Source organism: Fukomys damarensis, unplaced genomic scaffold (genome assembly GCF_012274545.1).
Source record: "Fukomys damarensis isolate Sample0158 unplaced genomic scaffold, DMR_v1.0_HiC HiC_scaffold_14, whole genome shotgun sequence".
NCBI lineage: Eukaryota > Metazoa > Chordata > Mammalia > Rodentia > Bathyergidae > Fukomys > Fukomys damarensis.
The window spans coordinates 1,892,189-1,912,513 of record NW_022900926.1 but is presented as its reverse complement, the minus strand read 5'-3'; the positions used below and the strand labels follow the sequence as shown (position 1 = coordinate 1,912,513).

Below are 20,325 nucleotides of genomic sequence, written 5' to 3'. Positions count from 1 at the left end.
TAGAGCTGGCCATTTTAGTAACTGAAGGTTCCTGACCTGTGTGCGGGTGCTGCTCTGAGACAGGCCTGCTGCCCTCCTGAGGCACATTTGAAAATGAGCAGTTCAAGCCTTGTAACTTAGCTCGCGATTTGTGTAAATCAGGCCTCCAAAGCAGCGCCTGGTTATGAAATTAATAGTTGATGGTTATTTTAATCTGAAGTATCCCTCCTGTGAAACAGGACAGATAATAATTCTAGGCTCAAGTCCTGCCAGAGGAAGAAACCCAGGAGCAGCGCTGGGCAGCACCAGGCATGGGGCACAAGAACGCTTCCCGTACTCGGCTCCTCCTGAACATTGGCTTTGTTTTTGATCCTTGAGGTTGGGTGGCATTCAAGGGTTAGAAAAGGTGAGCGATGGTGCGTTTTAGGCTGCTGCACTTACTCCTTTAACCTTACCAGACCTTCTAAAGTTCTTGGAAGAATAATGGCCACAAGTTGCTGTAGTCTGAAATCACTGCTGACGTCTGCGTTTTGACCCCGGCGGGTTTAGGTGACTGTGTGGCTGCAGCTCGGGCAGAGCACACACTGGCCTCTGGTCAGGTAGTGTGCACTTGTCACTGTTTGAGCTTCCTTACTTACTCCACAGCCCCGAGATGTAGCTGCTTCTGCTACCTGATAGTTTATAACTAGGCGAGGGATATCGAGCATACACGGAAATACCTGGGGAAGGACACGGTCAGAGGCACGGGCGTCCTCTTGTCCTGGAGAGGCCCTGTGTCCTATGCCAGAGGAGGTGGCCCAGCTGACAGAGAAGTGCTTTGAGGAAAAGCAGCAGACTGCTGTTGACAGACAGGCCCTGCACCAACCCTGCCCGCTGGGATGGCCCCGTCCTGAAGCTTTCTCACCCTGAATGGGAGTGCAGATCACACTGTGCCCACTCAAGGGGTTCTAGGACTGAGAAGAAGTGAGAAACGAGCATTTTATACTCAGTGAGGTTAGCTTTCAGGTGTAAAGGACCCGGGCAAACACCACCAGCATCACAAACTGAGAAAATACTGTGTTCTGGAGCTTTCCTGACAAACCTACCAGAGAATAAGCTTCAGACAGGCAAAAAGCAGTGTGTCCTGTGATTCTGCTTCCATGGAATCCCCAAGCAGGCACCCTAGGGGGACAGATTGTAGGTCAGTGATTGTCTGGGACCGGAAGAGGAAAGGTACATGGGGAGTGACCACTGCTAGACAGGTATTCTAAGAGAAAATCTCAGTATGAACATGTGAGGTATTTTATCTTGAAGAGGTGTGATTACGCACACAGGTGAACATTTCTGTAGTCCCTAAAGGACTTAGAATCAGCTATGAGCAGCCCTGTCCATCCGGCAGAGTGCAGTCCTGGGTTCCCATTTCCCGGGAGCCAGGGGTTCTGGGAGAAACGACTAAAGCTGGGGACACACGAGGTTAGCTGGGAAAGTCTCAGCAAGTCAGATGACAGCAAAGCTGATGGGACAAAGGCTGCGGGAGCGGAGTAGGGGACTCCGGACAACTCACACGGCCGCCCTGGCCAAAGACAAGAACTGTGAGCTCATTAAAAGTGAAATAAGTCAGGCACACGAGCTTCAGCATCACGTTGTGTCTCTTGTATGAGAAAGCTAGAGTAAAAACAGCAAGGTAAAAGAAAATGGTAAGTGGGGAGACATCGTTCTCGTGGGGGAAGGGGATCTGGAGCTGGAGAGAGAGGCGGATGGGAAGAAGGCGTTGGGCTGTGTGCTGTGCCTGTACCCACACCACACCAGAGGGCTAGCGTTATACACTGCAGATGTAAGAACAAAGGGAACCGAGGGGAGGGAAGAAAGGGAGCGAGAGTCAAGAAGTAAGATGTGCGATGCACGCACACCAGCCCACGAGGGGCGTAACAATCCCATGCTACACACTCTACTAGTAAAGTAGAATAAAATGTAAAATGTAACTCACTAAGTCTGATTACATGCGTAATGATATTCAGGATCAAAACTTACTGATCACCTTCAAAGATTAACAGGTGAACAGTTTGTTATCTCGAAAACTGGCAAACAGGGGTAAAAGAATCAGGCCCCCATCTTGCCTTGTCTGTGTGAACCGGTAACCAGCTGGCAGAGGAGCAAAGCTGCCTGTTACAAAATGACTCCTGTTTATGAAGGAAAGTGGAAGATGAAAGTAGAAACTCACCGACGGTTACAGCCCGCATGAACTAGATCTAGGCCGTGATTGTCAGCAGCTGCAAACTTCTCAAAAGGAGAGGAAACCATGCAAAGCCTCCTGAATAGCAGCCGTGTCACCTGTGTCCCGTCTTGCCAAAGGGATCAAGTCTCGGAATCCAGCTTCCAGTTTGTCAGAAGAAGGGAATGCACCAGGTAGCACCACGTATGAGCAATTAGGAAAGCAAAGTCTCCTGCATTCCAAATGACCTAAGTTTGTCCAGGTAAATTACAGTGAGCAGAAAGGGAAGACAGAGCCTGTGATTAAAAAAGAAAGAAAAGCTAGAAGGCATATTTTTTAAAATGAGCAAAACTATCTGTAATTGGTAACGATGCAGGTGTGGCTGGTACAACCAGAACCAAGAAGACGTCAGTGCTGGAATGTGGATTGTAGGGGGCTGGGCACGCTGGCTGGTGCAGGCCCCAGAGTAGCTAGCCAGGCAGGGCCTGCGCTTTGATGGGTCTCTCAGCACGCACCAGGCAACACATAGCGTGTGTGTGCTGGAGATGGGAGAATCTGTGGATGTTTCTTTAAATACATTTTAAATAAATAACTTAGAAAGATTGTCCAGAAGTATAGCCAAGCTTCATGGAATTTTATTTTAGATGTTGAAATCTATTTTGGATCTGTCTCTCCCTCTCTCTCCAAAAGAATGTTTAACATATTGAGTTGCTTGATGTGTATAAATCAGGCCTAAAGAAGCACGGTCCAAGCATAATGTATATGTAAATGTTCTGTATGAGTGAAAGTGCTACCGTAAACATTTATGTGAAGGTTTTTGTGTGGACATAAATCCTCAGCTCTGGGTAGACACCAAGGAGCTCAGCGGCTGAACTGTATGCTGAGAGAGTGTTAAGTTCCGGAAGAAGCTGCTTCCCTGCGGCTCTGCCATTTGCCTCCCAGCAGCAGAACAGGAGCTCCACGCCCTGCAGTGTGGTGCTGTCCGTGCCCCGGGTGTTGGGCTTCCCAGTCAGTCTGCCACTCAGTTGTTTTAATTTTCGAATGCTTCCTTGCCGGCACTTGTGTATCTTCTCTGTGAGCTGTGTGTTCTAGTGTTTGTCCTCCAGGTGGGGTGTTTACTTTCTTACTGCTGAGTAGAGTAGGATAGAGGCCGCTAAAGACCAGTGGACCAAGGGACAGAGAGGGTGGGTCATGGGCACCGCTGTACGAGGGACAGCACCGAAAGGGAGCCTAGACTGTGGCAGTAATCACACATTTCAGAGCAGCCAGAGCTGAAGAGGGGCTTTGTCTTGTTGGGTAGATTAGGTGGGGTAAGGGGGCTGTTTCTTATTTTTTTAGACAAGGTCTTGTCTGTGTAGCCCGAGTCTGGCCTCAAACTCAAAATCTTCCTGCCTCAGCCTTCTGAGTGCCAGGGTTATAGGTGTGCACCCCACACCTGGTTTCCAAGGAGAAGACTTCGAAGGCTCCCAACACAGTGATGACATCTGAAGAGATGGAATGCTCTTTACCTGATTTGGTCATTATTCATTGTACACATTTACCACATTACGCTGTACTCCATAAAAAAGTACAGATGATAAGTGTCCATCAAAAATTGTAAAGAAGTCTTGTTTTGGTCGTTGCCCCTGTGACGTATGCGTGGTCTGCAGAGATCCAGTCTGGCTTCATTTCCCACCCTCTCCTCGGTGTCCTTCGCAGAGGGAGCGTTTTCAATTCGAATGAAGTCCAGCGTGTCGGTTCTCCATGGATCGTGCAGTCAGTGTTGCTTTGCTCTCCTGCGGTATTGTATGGCTGTCTTCTAAATCATTTGTTTCTCCATATAAATTTTTAAAAGAAATTTGTCAATATCCAAAATATCTTGCAGAAGCTTTTTTTTTGTTTTGTTTTTTGTACTGGGGATCGAACTTGGGACCTTGCACTTGTGAAGCAGGAGGTGGAACCACTGAGTTAAATCCCTGGCCCCTCGCAGAAGTTTTGATTGGGGCTGTGTTGACTGTAGATTGAGCTGGGAAGAGCTAGTGTCTTGGTAATCATCGAGCCTTCTCCACACATGGGAGATGAAGATGCCTCCACTTACTTTGTCCTTTGATTTCCTCCCTCAGAGCTTTCTGGCCTTCCTCCTCCAGATCACGTGCCTACCTTGTTGGATTTATACCTCAGCGTTTCATTTTGGGGTGCTGATGCAAATGGCATTGTGTTTTCAATTTCAGAGTTTACTGGCTTGTTGGTAGTGTATTAAAAAGGGGTTGATTTTCATATATTAGCCTGAACACTACAACCTTGCTGTAATCACTTCCGAAGACTTTTTTAATTCCCTCACATTTTCTACATACACACTCATACCATATGAAAATAAAGATAGTTTTATTTCTTCCTTTTCAGTCACCATACCTTATTTTGTCTTGCTTGTTTTGGTCCTGTTAGCTAGGATTTCTGCTACAGTACTGAAAAGCAGAGCTAAGAAGGATCACTTTGGTCATGTCCCTGATCTCAGTAGGAAAACCTCCAGCTTCTTAGCATACTGTGATTTTCCAAGTCCTGAAAGTTTTTCAACCAGCACAGAACTAATGCATTCAAGTTCCCTCAGCTCAAGATTCTAATCAGTCCTTGATAAGTGAAGTTTCACCTGTATGAAATTGGGAAAGACCTTAAGGAACTTTTTAAAATCTTCATTTATTTAAAATTCTATGGCTTCTGAAGGATCTAGACATCAAGAAATATTTACGTATATGCATTAGTTGCCATTTTCTTTCTGTTGAATTCCTTATTAAGAACTTAAATAGAGGCCCGGGCTGTACCCTAAAGTTATGCGTAAATCTTCACACTGTCAGCAGAAGCCCCGTCCTGTCTTGTGTTGCAAACATCTCTTGGTCATGTTACTCCAGACCAAAAGTGTGGGTGAGGCTGTTGGCATAGCTCCCACTGCGGTAAAGCAATTGTATTTTTTTAAGTATACATTTTAACTTTGTATGACTAGTTCTATGCTAATTTCAGAGTGTTTTACCTGTGAATTATTGCAAATAGATAAAACAGTGACTTACCACGTAAATTGCCCCTTCAAACTGGATACTACTGTGTGCTAATTTGCAACACATTCTGTAAGGAGAGAAAAAAAGCTAGTAAATGTTGTGTTGCGAACCAATAATTAGATCGTCAGTGCCTATGAAGTGTTCACGGGAAGTTCGGTCTTGGCCTCCTAGATGTGGGCTGTATCTTTTCGCTTCAGTGCTACTCAGTGGCTCAGAGACAGGGATCCCCAGTAGGACACATTCCGAAGCCTCAGTGGGAGCACATAAAAAGCCATGTGGGGGTTCGAGATTGCTTGGCCATTTGTGCTTAAATATAGCAGCAAGTGGACGCTGGCTGTTAAACTGCCAGTTCAGCACCACTGCTGAATGACGCTTTTCCTATTTACTGAACTTTGAGATCATTAAAGGCGGCTGCCTGGCCCACTGCAGAGACAGACGATGCTGCAGTGTTACACACGTGCTGACTTTAGCATGGTCTCCAGTCTGTTTCCCGCCCCCGATTGCCCCTGATGTAGGGCTGTACTCGAGAACTCCAGACTCACCGCCCATTCTCAGAGCTCCTGAACTGCACCTCTGAGCGGAGTCTAAACATCCGCCCTCTTCCAGGTTCCCGGGTGATGTGAGCCTCCCTCGCCAAGACCACACATGTCTTCAATTTCACTTTATTAGTGTGTGATTGCAGCATGGAATAGGGACGCTTGTTTGGGGACTAGTACGTACATATACCATGGCTTGGTTGTTTGCAGTCTCTTTACCCCTCCCTGATCTCTCCTTCATTGTCTTCATTTAATTATATTTTAGCTCTCACAGAAGAGAAATCATGTGATGTTTAACTCTGTCTGACATTTTGCTTAGCATGATGGTCTCAGTTCCATCCATTTTCCTGCAAAAGGAATAAATTCATTCTTCTTTGTGGCTGAATAGTATTCCAGATACCCATGCGTAACTGGGAGATTCCCAAAAAAACTAAAACTAGAAATCCTGTTTGACCCAGCTGTACCTCTCCTGGATATCTTCCCCAAAGACTCCTGAGATGTCACACTGTACTGTTCCACGCATACCCGTGTCTATAGCGGCACAGTTCACAAAAACTGAGCTGCAGGTGCAGCTGGTGAGGACCACACTGGGGGCTCTGCCCTAGCACCAAAGGACCACACTGTGATGAGCAGGATTCCCGCTTTTTAACACAAGCAAGAAAATGGAGCCAGAATTGAGCTGTCACCATGGCTTAGGTACTGGTCTGATGTTCTAGGTCACGAATTACTAGGAAAAGATTCTTCAGTTAGAACAGTGTCACCGGCACGTTCCTTTTCTGCTTCCTTCAGTGACAGGGATGCTGGCAAGTGCAGAAGAAAGGTCTGTGGGAGCATTTGGGGAAGTCTGCTCTGCTGAATTTCAGATCTTCAGAACAGTCCGAAATGAGAGCTTCTTTGCGGTTTTGTACAGCGGCCCTTCTGAGATCTGTGACACATTTGCCTGTCTTACCTAAGACAGGGCAAGGCTTTGTCTGGTCACCTCGCGAGGCACCGTGTTCCTTTTGAAGAAGAAATGGAAGTTGCTCCTGATCCTTTCCTGTGCATCCTAACTTACTCCAGATGCGCTCTGTGGGTGTCTCTCCAGTGTCGCATTTCAAACGCAAGGAGGGGACGGAAACAGGGTTAAGATGTGTTACGTCAGGTGCCAGCTCCGTAAGAGGGATGGGCTCTGCAAACCGGGCCCGATGAGAATACGAGCTAAGGACGGTGGCAACGAAAAGTGCCTCGGTGCTGCTGAGGTGAGACTCAGCTAATGGCACAAACCTCCCGCACTGAATTCCGCGGGCTCAGGAGCGTCGAGACAGCGAGAGCCTCGCGGTCTTCCTCTTGTGCCGAGTGTGGACTGTGTGTGTCTCAGGCATTTCAGATGTCTTCTGCTGTCTGCCGGCAGAAGCACAGTAAACACCACAGTCCTTCAAGGCCAGGTCATGGGTGCACCTCGAGGGATCCCACAGATCTCAGCAGTCACGCCCCTTCGTAACCCCTGGTCTCTTTATCAGGCACCGTAGTTTTTTTCTGAAACAAAGATGTTTTCGCTGTTGGTGTGAAGTGCGTGGTCAGCAGTGTTGGGATGCTCAGGTGGTATTAAATATCACCCGTCATACACGGGTCACATCATGGTGACTTTCCACCTGGGAAAGCGGAACTGAGATAGAATGAGCCGCCCAGCCCCGCAGAGGGCCTGGTGTTTGCGCAGGTGCTTGTTGCCCACACTGCTACGCCTTGCTCCTCGCTGTCCTCGGGAGGAGCCTGAGTTAGGAGGTCTCGGGTATGTGGTACATGGTACTGGAGAACGGTTCTGAGCCCTCACACCGTGGGCTGCCTTTGTTCTGTGCCTTTTTAGCTTTCATGTTGAATGCAGATTTGAAGGACACGCTAGCCCTTTCATCACACATTTCGTGAGGAAATTTTTTTGAAGGATTTCTTTCTCAAGATTTCTCCTACCGGATGGACACTATGGCGCTCCGGGTTTGCCTCCTACAAGCAGAGCAGTCCCGTAGCAAGGAGAACTGCTGCCTCTGCCCTCCGCATTTCTCAGGACCTGATGGTCCGGAAGTGCTGAGTAGCACCTGGACCTTCAGACACCGGATGTGCTCCTTCAGCCTCCCTTTGATTTTTCTCCATGTATGGAACCCCATGGGCTTGTTTTACTTAATTTTTGCCATTTTCGAGACCCTGCTAATCTAGCTGTCCGGTCTGCACCATGGAAAGTCGTGTGTGTCCCCGACCCGACTACCCTTTGCTCTCCGTCCTGTTCTCTGTGTTAACCTATGCATGTGCACGGATGTGTGCACACTCACCCCAAGGAGGCACACTCTTACCCCCATCAGTCCCGGTGCTTCGGTTCTAACCTCTCTCAGGACCTACCTCAGCGCCCCCTCTCCCTCCTGCAGGCACAGCCTGTGCACTTTCATTTATCCACACCCGCATGTTGTTCAGAGTGCCCTTTGATGTTGACCATTCCTGTGTGGCTTCTTGCCTTTGTGGCGTGCACGTCCTGACAGCAAGGGCCTTGGGGCTTTTCCTGTCTTTCTTACAGCATGGACCACGTTGGTAAACAGGTAGGAGTCGTGCTCATCTCAAAACCATGTCCCTGATACAGAAAAGCAACTAGGGAGGTGGCTTACCTACCATCCTCGTGGGGCAAAGACAGCTAGGGCAGCGAAGTCTTCCTTCCTCAGGCTGGTGACATGTGGGGCTGAACTGAGCCCAGAGCGTGACCCCGTTTAGCACGCCTGTCTGTGCCCAGGTGGCCTTGACTGGCTGCACCTCGGATTGTGCAGGCCTGGTCCAGGAGGACGTGGTGTGATTGCCGCCTCCAGCTTGAAATTTCCTGTCTCCCCGTTTCCCGTCTTGCTCTCTAACTCTAATAGAATCCTCCCCCTGGGTGCTGAGGAATGAAATCAGTCTTCTCTGGAAAAAGTCACTGTTAGGATGAAATATTTTTATTCATTCGTTTATCAACATTAATTCTTTCTGACTCTGCAGTAGTATAAAAGGAACCTCTTTTAAAGTTTGACCAGCTGTTAAATTTTTCATGAGAATAACTGTAAAAAGCTAGAAAATCTAAAATGCCTTTTCATTGCATCTAGATTTTTAAATAGTAATCAAGTTTCTTCCTTCATTTAAACTTTGTGCTTTTGTACATTGGTAAAGCCCAGTGCAAGGGACACTCGGTGAGTCTTCTCTGTTGTGATCCATGGTTACTGGCAGGTTAGCGTACATATCCTTTTTATTTTGAATAAACAAGTTGGAGAGCTCTTCATGCTTTAATTTCTCAGGAAAATGAACCACGCTTTTTCCATCTAATTGCTTAAAGTCTAAAAGTTGGATATTTCATAGAAGCACAAGGAAGAAAAAACAGTTCGCAAAAGTACTCATCTAATTAATTGTATCATCTTAAGTGACGTTCAAAATGCAATTTAGCAAATGCAAAATAATTCTTTTAATTAAAAAAAACTTGAGTTTTAGATTTTGGCTAATTTAGGAGAATGAGAATATCAGGAAAGAAACAATGAAAGAAATATGTGTACAGATACCTACAAGGGACCTACAACATGGAGTCCCTCTGGATCAGCAGAGGTGCATGAGTCGGAGAGAGGGCGGCAGGTGTTGACCACCCGTCAGAGCCCTTCTGAACTTCAGTGTTGCCCTCTGTACACCGGAACAGTAGAGTGAGGTGGCTTTGGATATCCCCTCTGATTTAGGGTGTAAGCCTTTCCAGGTTTCTCTCTCAGCTGCATCTCCAGAGTAATTTAATAAGTACATGTTGTTTGGCCCATATTACGTGAGACTTGATCAGCTTAGCTAATGATACATATTTTAGTTATTTTTAGCTAAAGACATTCGTCATATCTATGGCACCTTGTGCCAAAAGCATTCTGTAGTAAAAGTGAGTAATAGGTGAACTCTGCTGACACTAGTGTGGACTTAGGGTTTGATCTTTTAATAGAGAAAGTTTGCAACATGAGCATGTGAAGAAGGCTTTGATATTGATTGATTGTGCATTTTAAACTGAAACATGTCTGAGCTGAAAATGTCACTTCCCAGAGCCGTCTGTCCTTACCCACTCTCCTTACTCTTCACCCTGGCATGCGCAGTTTCCTTGTGTAATTCTTCAGGAACTGTAAACCAGGAAGACAAAGGGAGCCATACATCTTGTTTACAGCCTTGTCCAATCCTATCTTTAAAAGTACAGTAAAAAGATGAATGCTTTTTCATCTGACTGATTTTAAATTTTGAAGTTTTTTAAGCATTGAGTAAAAGCAGCAATAAGACTATGATGATATTGCTTAAGTGTAATGAAAAAGTACAATTTTAATGTGATTATTTTGGAATTCTTAACTTGAGGCCATAGAAGTTCTTATTTAAAGCTATTTGTTAGTTATATGCTTGAAAGATTATTTTAGAAGCTATTTCATCTTGTTCTACCACCCTTCTTTCAGCAAATTATTAGTTTTGACTTTTGCTATGAATATAATCAAAATCTCTGCAGTGAAAAATATTTTTGAATATTGTTCTTGGATCATAAGATGTCTGCCCATCTCAAACTGATTGCTAGTTATATAAAACCCTGTTTTCTTTTAATGGTATTTTTTTAAAGAAAAAAATAAAAGAAAATGTCCTCTGTATAAGCAGGGATTATATTTTGTGCACTGTCACTTTTCATCATGCCCTCTTAATATAAAATCTTCCCTACCATAAATATAGGAATCAGCAGATCTTGCAGCCCAAGATCAACTAAGAATTAGGTGGCAAATTAATGCCTCCTCTCTTTTAGAAAGTACTAATTTTGCTTCCTCTGTCAGGTGCACTTTAGTCCTGGTTTTGTGGCCCCTTAGTACTGTTTTTTTCAGTAATGAATCAAAAATCGAATTATCAGCCCTGCTGTTTCATTTTCTGGGGAGAACTGAGAACCAGAAAACTGAAGCTGCCTCCAGGCCTGGTGTGAAGTAGGAGGGCCAGCTGAGTCCAGGTCCTCACCCTGGGGTCCTCTCCGCGCTGAGACCCCGGCGGGGTGGGGGCACCGAGGACATTTTGTGGGCCTTCTGTGATCGTTCACCTTCTAACACATTATCCAAGACGTGCTAACTCAGACGGAGTCGCCCCGAGAATGGTTTGTGACATGGCTCCTCTGTTCTTTTAACAGATCTAACCTTAGGAGCTAGACTTCTACATGTACATTGCTGTAGGTGGGAAGGCCTTCTCTCTTAGAATCTAGATTCCTCCTCAAATATCAGGATGGGATGACAAATCAGATACTGAGAAATGAAACAGATGGAGGCTTGTGTATAATTTTTATTTAAAGCATCAATGGGTAATTAATGTTTTTATCCAAAACTCCTTTGTAATTGTCCCCTAATTATTCCTAAAGTTCAGACTTTAGAACTCTTGAGGCAATTATTTGCAGGTAATAGCAACTAGTAGACTAACACAGGGCATTTCACAAACAATATAACACCAAAGTTTCTCCTTGCATTGCCCCAGATTTGTTAATTAATCTTTGATTATCTCACTCATTTGTTACATGATCACTTGTTGAGTACTGTTGTGCTGAATGGGGTATTTATGCAGCAGGGAACAGAGGGAGCCCATGCCTTCATTCTGCGGTGACTTGGTGGGGTTTTCACAAGGAAACGAGATGATTAGGATGCGATGCTGGGGCAGAAATCCCCAAGGGGAGAAGATAAACCACGAATAGGATGGCTGACTTTGTGTGGCGTCGTTAGGAAAGACCTGTCTTCACGAGGGTTTGGAATCCCGGGGAGAAGGATGAGGCCGGTGTATGAAGGACATCATAGCCTACAGTGGGGTGGACACCGCAGTGGGGTGGCCTCTGATCCTGGCTGTTAGCAGAGAATGTGAATATCTTCCTCATATGCCATGGGAACACCGTTGTGTTATCAATATGCTTAGGTGCAAAGTGGCTTAATCTGGGGGATGTGTAACCAGCAACAACAGAAAAATTGGCATCTTTGTCTCTACTCTACAAAGATTATCAGAGATGCAAGAGAAATACAAGAAGCTGTTGAGAGATCTCAGTCTTGCCTTTAGGAGCACCTCGTGGTGTGACACCAGCTGTCAGTGTGGGATCCCGGAAGAGAGAACCTGGCCCGGAGGTGAGAGTTGACCCGGGCCTTGAAGGAAGAGGCATTTGGATTGATCCAAAGAAGGTGGCAAAGGGTGTTTCAGAATGAGAGAACTGTGCAAGTGAAAAGCTAAGCTGGATGGCACTTGGACGAATGAGTCTGTGAAGTCTAGAAGCTAAGACCAGAAAATAATACATGTGTCTGGTTCCTGGGCAGTTGAAAGGTCAGTGGAGCAGTTCTGACATCAGTGAGATGGCTGTGGTTGCTGGAACAAGGAATTTGTTTGGTAGATACAGAAATTAGTAATACAGATCCGGATTAAGGTGAATGAGGAGAAGTAGCAGGAGGCTGGGCAGGAGGATCTTCCTTGTCATCACCCCTTCCCTTTTATCCGGAGGTAAGAACACGGATGTGCTCATCTTGGAGAGCGTAGTCTGTGCTCAGCACACCTCAGCGGGTGTGCATGTGACGCACTGGCTGAAGGGCAGTAAGTCCTGCCTCAGGACACCCAGCCTCCGCCCAAGGACTGAGCAGGCAGGCTGGGGACAGAACGGGGAGGCCAGCTGGAAGAGCAGCCTCGACAGTGCTGGACGGTGTCCGAAGGGAGCAAGACACACTGACGTGTGGGCGCAGCAGGGGCACAGGCCTAGAGCCGGTGTGGGAAGGTGGGTTTCTGTGTGCACAGAGGTGACATGGACTGAGCACTTGGTGCCTGGGATGCGTGGAGGCGGGAAGGAGTGGGTGAGGACTGACAGGAAGAGACCGAGAAACGGGAACCTGAGTGGTAGAAGACACCCAAGCCGCAGTAAGGCAATGAAGACTGTCAGGCACTGCACCTGGGAAGTTCTGGGGATGTCATGATCATGTCACAGAAACTACCACTGACCTTTCACAGTGGGCATTCTGTGTCCTGGGCTCTTTACTTGCAATGATTTACTCGTTTTCACAGCCTTGAAACAGTGAGTGCTGCTGTTAGCTCCGTCCTGCAGATGACGGTTTAAGGCAGGGAGAGACAGGTTCACAGCGGGGCTGTAATTCGTGCCTTGCTGCTGGGCACTCTGAGCCACCCATGGCACATGCACGCCCGTCCCAGCTGGCAGCCTGGAGGATGTGCATGTACCTCTAGTGGTACCAGCCGCCTGGAGGGATCGCCTTGCACGACCCTGGTGGTGCAGCCGGCAGGAACATGTTAAGTCTCTTGCCCACAGTTACCCAGTAGCTGAGATTTCTGTCCTCACAGCCAGAGCCCTGACTCTTACACGGTATGGCTGAGTCCAAGATGCTGTTTTAATTACACAGTTTCAACTGCTGTTTTGTGTAAGTGTCTAGAAAAGGAGTTAATTACCAGTTTAAAAGTTGGGTGGAAAGCAGACAGGCAGCAGATGGCTTGGCGGGGATGGGATAAATCTCTGGAGCAGGGACAACCTGGAAGGCTCTAGGTGAGGCGGAGGGAGCCCGGGAAGGTGCACCTTTAGACCTGTTTTCTTTCGCCTGTCCTTCCCTGCGCGGTCAGCTGTTGGTGTGAGAAGTTGTGTGCTGCACGAGAGGAACGATACCGACTCTTCCTCTGTATTACAGATGCGCCCACGTTTATGCACCAGGAAGGGGCATTAGTTTATCTGAGTTGATTGCCAACCAAAGTCATGTCTTTCTTAACTTTCATTACTACATGCGAGTTAGGGCCTGAGGGAGAAGGGCAGCTGGTAGCACAGAGCGGGAGTTACTGGATAACCACTGCTCAGGACCCGGGCTGTGGGGTCTCCGGGGAAGCTCGGCACCCTGAACCCTTCCCTCTCTCTGGCAGAAATGTGTGTAAGCTTGACCGCGGGCCAAGGACGGACTGTCCTCCATTCTCCTTGCAGCTCAGTGCCTTCTCAGGCTCCCTTGTTCGGGGAGGAGCCAGAAGGAGGCCCAAAGCCCCAGCCCAGCAGGCAGTCATTCTGTGTCTGGGAGAAGGGGCCAGGCTTCCCTGGTGTGGTAGGGAAAGCTATAGGAGCCCGCCCTCAGTGAGGGAGGGAGTGCTTGTGTTGGACCTAAAACTGTGAGGGTGTCGTCCGGTTCATCTTCCTAAAGCACCGTTCTGCCCAACTGAATTGACTGCTCAAAAACTTTATTTCCCATTCTAACAATGAAATTCTCGGCCTCACATTTACAACTGTCCGTGACTTACAAGGGTCAAGTAACGTGACAGTGTTCTGTCCTTAGCCCGTCCCGTTCACCAGCATCCCCATCTTGTGACCACGCAAGCAACCCTATTCCCTGTGCATCCCGCTGCCTCTGCTCCCCGCCTGCGCCTGGCTGTTCCCAGCCCAGGTCCGGGATGCGGGCCCTCCTGCTCCCCCTCCTGCTCCCAGTGCCATCCACGATGCAGCACTGACACCCGTGAGATTTGTCTCCAGTTCCCCTTTCCTCTGTCTTCTCGATGTTTATGTGCATGTTACCTTCCCGTGCCTCTCTGGGCAGAATCTGAACCTACATGATTTTTTGTCTGTATCACCTACACCTGATCTCAGAGAAAGCTGAAGCTTCCAGGGCTGAGAGGACTCGTCAGTCACTTGGGATATCTTTCAGAATCCAGCCCTGTCCAAGGGTCCTTGCAAGCACCACGCTGAAGGCAGAAACACCCGGTGTCCTGAATCCTAGCAGAGGACGCATCTCTGGTGGCGGTGGTCCACCGCACTGCCTGTGGTCCAGAGCCCCAGACTGTAGCAGCTAAATGGGGGCACATCGGTCCCATGGCACCCTCCCCACTTACTGCTAAGACAGTCTGGTCGAGACAGGATCCCCCCAGAGCATCATGGCTCTGGATCGTTTACCTTACTGGGTGAGGTGATCTGTTAGTTGAGAAACCTTTATTATTTCAGCTAAGGAAATATGAAAGTAGAAGAGTGGTAAATGTGAGCTGATAGAATATTTGTTTTGCTTGCAACAGTAGCTTATGTAACTGTTTAACTTTTCAGATATTTCGAAAGAAAGCAGTGGAACTTGGGGTAAAATTGCTACCTGCATTTCATACTCCTTCTGGAATACCTTGGGCATTGCTGAATATAAAAAGGTAAAACTCTTCATTTTCAACAACGTATTTTAAGGTGAAATAACTTGAGACTGGACTCACGGGTACTGCCACGTGGATGACTCCTCGAGTGACGCTGGTGAATCCCACCCTGCCCATGGGTTCTGTCCTTGGGTGGGAAGCGATTAGTTCTCAGCTCTGTAGCTGACGAGTCTGGGTCATGGCCGGGCCAAGAGACTCTCACAATCCAGGTGTGACGTGAGGTCCCCCAGTTTTGGGCCACGCTGAAGGGCCCACACGGTCTCTGTGTTTCCGAGGAAGCCAGCCTATGTGTGGACTCTCCCAGCTAAGCTCCGGGGAAAGTTGAGGGACAACACTGGGACCCTTGAGTACCCCCATGTGGTCTGGGGTGACTGAGTGGGGACCTGGGGCCATTGCTGCCCACAGGGAGGGGGGCTGACCGTGACCGGGCTCCAGAAACAGCCCCAAGCTGAGCCGGCGCTCTGGTTCTCCCAGGAAGCAGCCTGGGTCTTCATGATCGCTAGGTGTTGCCTTAATAATCGTCCCAAGCTTTCCCTCTGCCTCCTTCCTACCCGTAAATTACCTATGGCCACGGGCCTCCTGGGATGTCCCATACAGTGTGATGGTCTCTTTATACACGGTCACCCACTGCCCCACAGCGACCAGAAGCCAAACCTCGGGTGAGCGTTTTGTTTATGCAGAACTGGAAGTGCACAGAGCATGAGTAATTGGCAGAGCTCGAACTGGAACTTTTGCTGTTTCCTTATGTGTTCACATGCACGCACGCACACGGAATGGCTCTTGTGTCAGAAACACCAAGGGCTGCACAGGGTGGTTTGACAGGATGGACGCAGATTTCTTCCTGATTATTTATTTTAGTGCCATTCTGTCCTGAGATGAATCGCTATCTGGTTGTTTTCTCTGCCCATAGCAATTGGTGTGGGAAGTCGGTGCCTCATTTCTGTCTGTGTTTCTGTCTGTACCGGAAGCGAGGTGGGTGAGCTCTGCTGTGTCCTGGGCCGCACGGGTCCTGGGCCCCAGGTCTTCAGGTCAGGTCTGAGCCAGGCTGGGAGGAGACTGGGCTCTTCTTGAAGGCCCAGGAATTCTGCATTTGGCACCTTCTCTGTTGCATCCTGTCTTCAAACTTTGTTTTTACGGATGGTCCGACCAGGCACTCCCTCTGCTCACAAAAGCACTGCACAATTAACTTATTTTTTTCCTCTGAGAAAACTGTTAAGGGCACAGGAGTCCAAGTCTACCACACTGGTAGCTGCTGAGAGCCGGATGCTCGGTGCGTACAGCCGCTCAGGACTGGGTTTGGTCTGCTCTCTAGCCTCTGAGCTGCACAGCACTGCAGCTCTGCTGTGACCCTTCGGACTGGCAGATGCAGACTCTGGGCATCTTCTCATCAGACGCCTGCTCCCAAGTGCGCGGATTTACTCAGTGCCCAGAGCTCACGGTCCTGTCCGGGGAGCCCCGTCGGGCTCGAAGAACCTGGTTCCGATCCTGGAGGGAGGAGGCCTACCCATGAGCTCCGCCATTCTGTGTGGCTGGTTCCTGCTACTTCCTGGAGGACAGCAGTGGGACGAAGGCTGCGTAGACCACCCTCCTCACAGAGGGCATCGCTGTGTCAAGCGCTCACTGCTGTCTGACCTCTTAAAATAAATTGGGCTGTTTGAAATATATTTACCTTCACTGATGCTTACTTCTAGCAACCAAGCAGGCCTTTCTTTAGCGAAATCTAGCTTCAGGGTACCCTGGAGCACTTTCTCAGTAAATAGTAGATATTTTTCAGTACATAACAGAATACTTAACTACTAAGTTCTGAATCTTCTACTATTTCTCCTGTAGGTGCCTGTCAAGAATTCATTAACTGGGGCAAAATTTTATAAGAACTTATTTTGTATAATATAACACCCTAGGACTTTTATGTTTCACTTGAAAGATTACAGGAAAACTGTGTGTGGTGAAAAACAATGGTCAGCTCTGATGTTTCCAAACCTAAAGGAAATTAGGTGATTATTTGGCAGTAGAGCGCAACACTGGATTTTTTTTCTTGGTGACTTGAGTGAGCTTTCATTACATATTTTATCCTCCCGGTCCCCACTTGCCATGTAGCGGTGACTCACCCAAATGCACACAGGAAGCCCTGGCTATCCGTCTGTCCACCGAATCCTCTACCCTCTGCCTTGCCAGCGTGCTCACTGACCTGGTCCTCGGCCAGTGGAGCTGGTTGTCGCCTCCTAGCTTTCCCTGCAGGGGTAGGGACTGTGTCCATGTTTATCGCTGGCACTGCCTTTGGGTGCAGTCACCTGGTGCATGCGTACTGTGGCCTGTGTGGCCCAGGCACAGGGCACAGCAGGCCCAAAGCTGCTTTTCTAGGCCTCAAGAGCTGTCACTAGCAAAGGTTTCAAAGGCACAGTGAGAAACATGCCCGGAAAAACTATTTTCTCCGTTGTCTTCCAGGGAGAGAGAACATTAGGGAGGGTGTCGGGTGGGGCGCAGCCTGGACACGTACTCCATGTGGACTGCTGTGCAGCCAGGAGCCGCACGGGCCTCACACTGCCCTCGCTCCTCTGCTCTTCCCCAACTATGAGTGAGGGGCGGAGGGTTATAGACCTCTCCTCACAACATCTCCGAGGGAGCAAGAGTGGGAACTTCCCCGTGCGCCAGCCACAGTCCTCGGCCATTTAGATTAGTGCCCCAGTAAATCCATCCCCCTGCTTCCTCCGTGTCAGAAGTGAGCATCTGTTTGGCTCCCTGCTGGATGGTACTTCTGTTCCATCCTGGGATGGTTCTGTCCTCGCTTTACTCCAGAAGATACAGCTCCCTGCTTCCGAGGGCAGACGCAACCTGGTTGGGAAAACAATAAATTTTGTATGTTGAATCATACACATATGTATCCCACAAAGGTAAGATGCTTGGTGTTGAAAGAAAACACTGAAGGGCTCACTGGGATGAATTTAAAGCAAGCACTGTTTTGAATTAGGAAGTTTTATGTACATATTTGAAGCCAACATACTAATAAGATAAATTGAATTTCAGTATTTGTACAAGCTGGAAATATGCAGAGGACCTAAATAATTTATTCATATGCTCCCTTAGGACCCCTGTCCTAAAATTTGTGCAGCAGAAAAAATATTTTTAAATTGTCTCTTCTGCCACAATTGTAGATTCTTGCCTGAAGAGCTGCCATACTGAGCTGTAAGCTGATTAGAACCGTGACTGAAGAGTGAGCACAGTAGTCATTTGGCGGCTGAGCTACAGACGGCACCGACCAGACTAGCTGGCTTCACCCACGCAGTCCAGCCTTGCACCGAGGATGCATAGCTGCGTCACATTCTGTTAAACAGAAACCACCACCTTTCTAGCAGATTAAATTCTGGTATAACTCAGTCTTTCTAATGTGAAAATGTCGAAGTTTGATGTCTGATCTTGTTAACTCCATTAGCAAGAGGCTGTATGCATTTTTTCCCTCCATCTGGAAGCAGAAAAATATCACCTCTGTGATTTGTAAAATCAAGCATTTCACCATTTTCATATTTCTAGGTATAATTCCAGAACGGATATAGAGCAGACTTACATTAGAGTTTGGGTTTCTAAAGTGTGTTCTTAATTTAAAATAATGTAGTTAGTGCTCCCATTGCTCATTTCTACCACGAGGCATAGAGTCTGGGCACCGCCAGTAATTACCCTGTCCTCTTGATGAATGAGGTGGTTTGGCTGTGCGCTAGTTTATCATTTGTTTCTCGCTGTGGATTTTGAGTGACACTCGCCGTGGTGATCCTGAGGTGGGACCCGCAGTGTGTGCTGTGACTGCTGCCATTGTGGCTGTGGGCCTTGCCCAGCTCCACTGACTCCGTCAGGCAGCGGGTGCTGACGGACACGGGGCTCCCTCGCCTGTTTTCTTTCCTGCCTGGCAAAGCTATATTTATCGACTGTTCTGATTATCTGACAAAACGCACACGGTGTCATTAGTTATGTGCAGTTTATGTTATTATAACTAAATTGAAAAGTCCTTTACCTGAAACGGCTTTCATTACGAATAGCACTGTGCTCGATACTCCCCAGTAGTGAAACGTCCTACGTGAAGCCTGTGGTGTGTATGTTACACCCAATGATGCCAGCCCTCTTCCTGGGTTTCTTCGTGCTTTTTTCTAAATGCTGACACGTGAAATGATAGCTAGCTAATTTTCATAGACCTAAACTGCAAAGACATGCAGTTAAACAGTTAATGGGTTAAACAGTTTTAAAACATCTTCCATATATTTTCCTGTCTTTACTTGATGGTTGACACATAGCTCTCTACATTATTAAATTTGCTTAGCGTTTTTCAAATCTTCTAGTTTCAGATTTGAAGAAACTTCCAGAGGCAAAAGTATTGCTTAATTACTCTAAAAATGTTCTGCTGCAGTGATATAGGCCTAAGTATAAATAAAATCAGAGCTTCATCTTACAATTTATGTTTTATTTATGTTTCATGAATCTCTTAAGAATTTAAAGAAAGAGTTTATCAACTCTAGAAAAGTAAGAGAGCCTACTGTCTATTTCTAAGTATTTTAAGCTGATTGGCGGGGGGGCGGTCCTCCTATTGGATGTTTTATTACACTGGGTTTCCCTCTTGTATTCATTTTAATTCATTGGCTGTTTTTCCTGTTCCGGAAATAGGAACCAGCCACACTTGAGGGTGGCACAGAGCAGGCACAGGTTAGCAACACCACATACTGGGACTTTGCTGTTGCTGTTTTGGTTCTGCTTGCCCCGGACTGCCAGTGTGCGGTGCTCCTGAGAAGGAGTCCAGGTTTGACTGCAGCAAGCTGACACGAGTCCGTCACTGGACACTCCTGGGATCACACACAACCTTCGGCCTGGGGCTGACCCCGTGACACTTCCGTGGAACAAATTGTTTTCATGCACGTTAAACCTCACTCCTCTTTCAGTCAGTTCAGCGCTGTTGAACCTTGGGTGCACACTGTGACGTTGCATGAAGGCACTGGTGTTGCGGGCTCCGACAAGCTAAGGCGTGCTGGCCAGGAGGGCAGGGACCAGCATCCTGTCCCTGGAATAGCTGGCCTAGGGTTAGCATCGCAGCCCTAGAAAGGGAGTTTCCTGCTAGAAGTTTGAGGCTGGACGTGGGGAACAGCGACTTTACAGTCAAGACTGCAGAATACATCTGATCTCGGGTGGTGTAAGACAAGGGGTACAGACACTGCCCCTCCGGGTCGCCATGGCAAAGCTGCTACCTACGTTTTTTATCATTAAATAGTTGGCACACGTCGGATTACATAATGACCACATTCATCACGGGGAATTTGTACCTGTATGTGATGTATCTTGATTCATATTTTTGCCATTCCCCTCCCCTCCCTTCTACCCCTGTTCCCAGCTTCTGACTTACAAGATCTTTGTTTCCATTTTATCTTTCTTTTCTCGTTTCCCTTCTTCCCTTCCCCCTCCCCCTCCTTGG

At 47.7% G+C, this 20,325-nt stretch overlaps 1 protein-coding gene across 1 annotated transcript in view; it reads left to right on the top strand.

Annotated features, from left to right (window-relative positions):
- Man1a1 (mannosidase alpha class 1A member 1) overlaps positions 1-20,325 on the top strand; it is a 125,194-nt gene that overhangs the window by 39,383 nt on the left and 65,486 nt on the right. Inside the window, exon 6 of the mRNA XM_010644948.2 lies at positions 14,785-14,879. Within this exon, the coding sequence (XP_010643250.1) occupies positions 14,785-14,879 (95 nt within the window). The remainder of the gene's footprint in view (positions 1-14,784; positions 14,880-20,325) is intronic.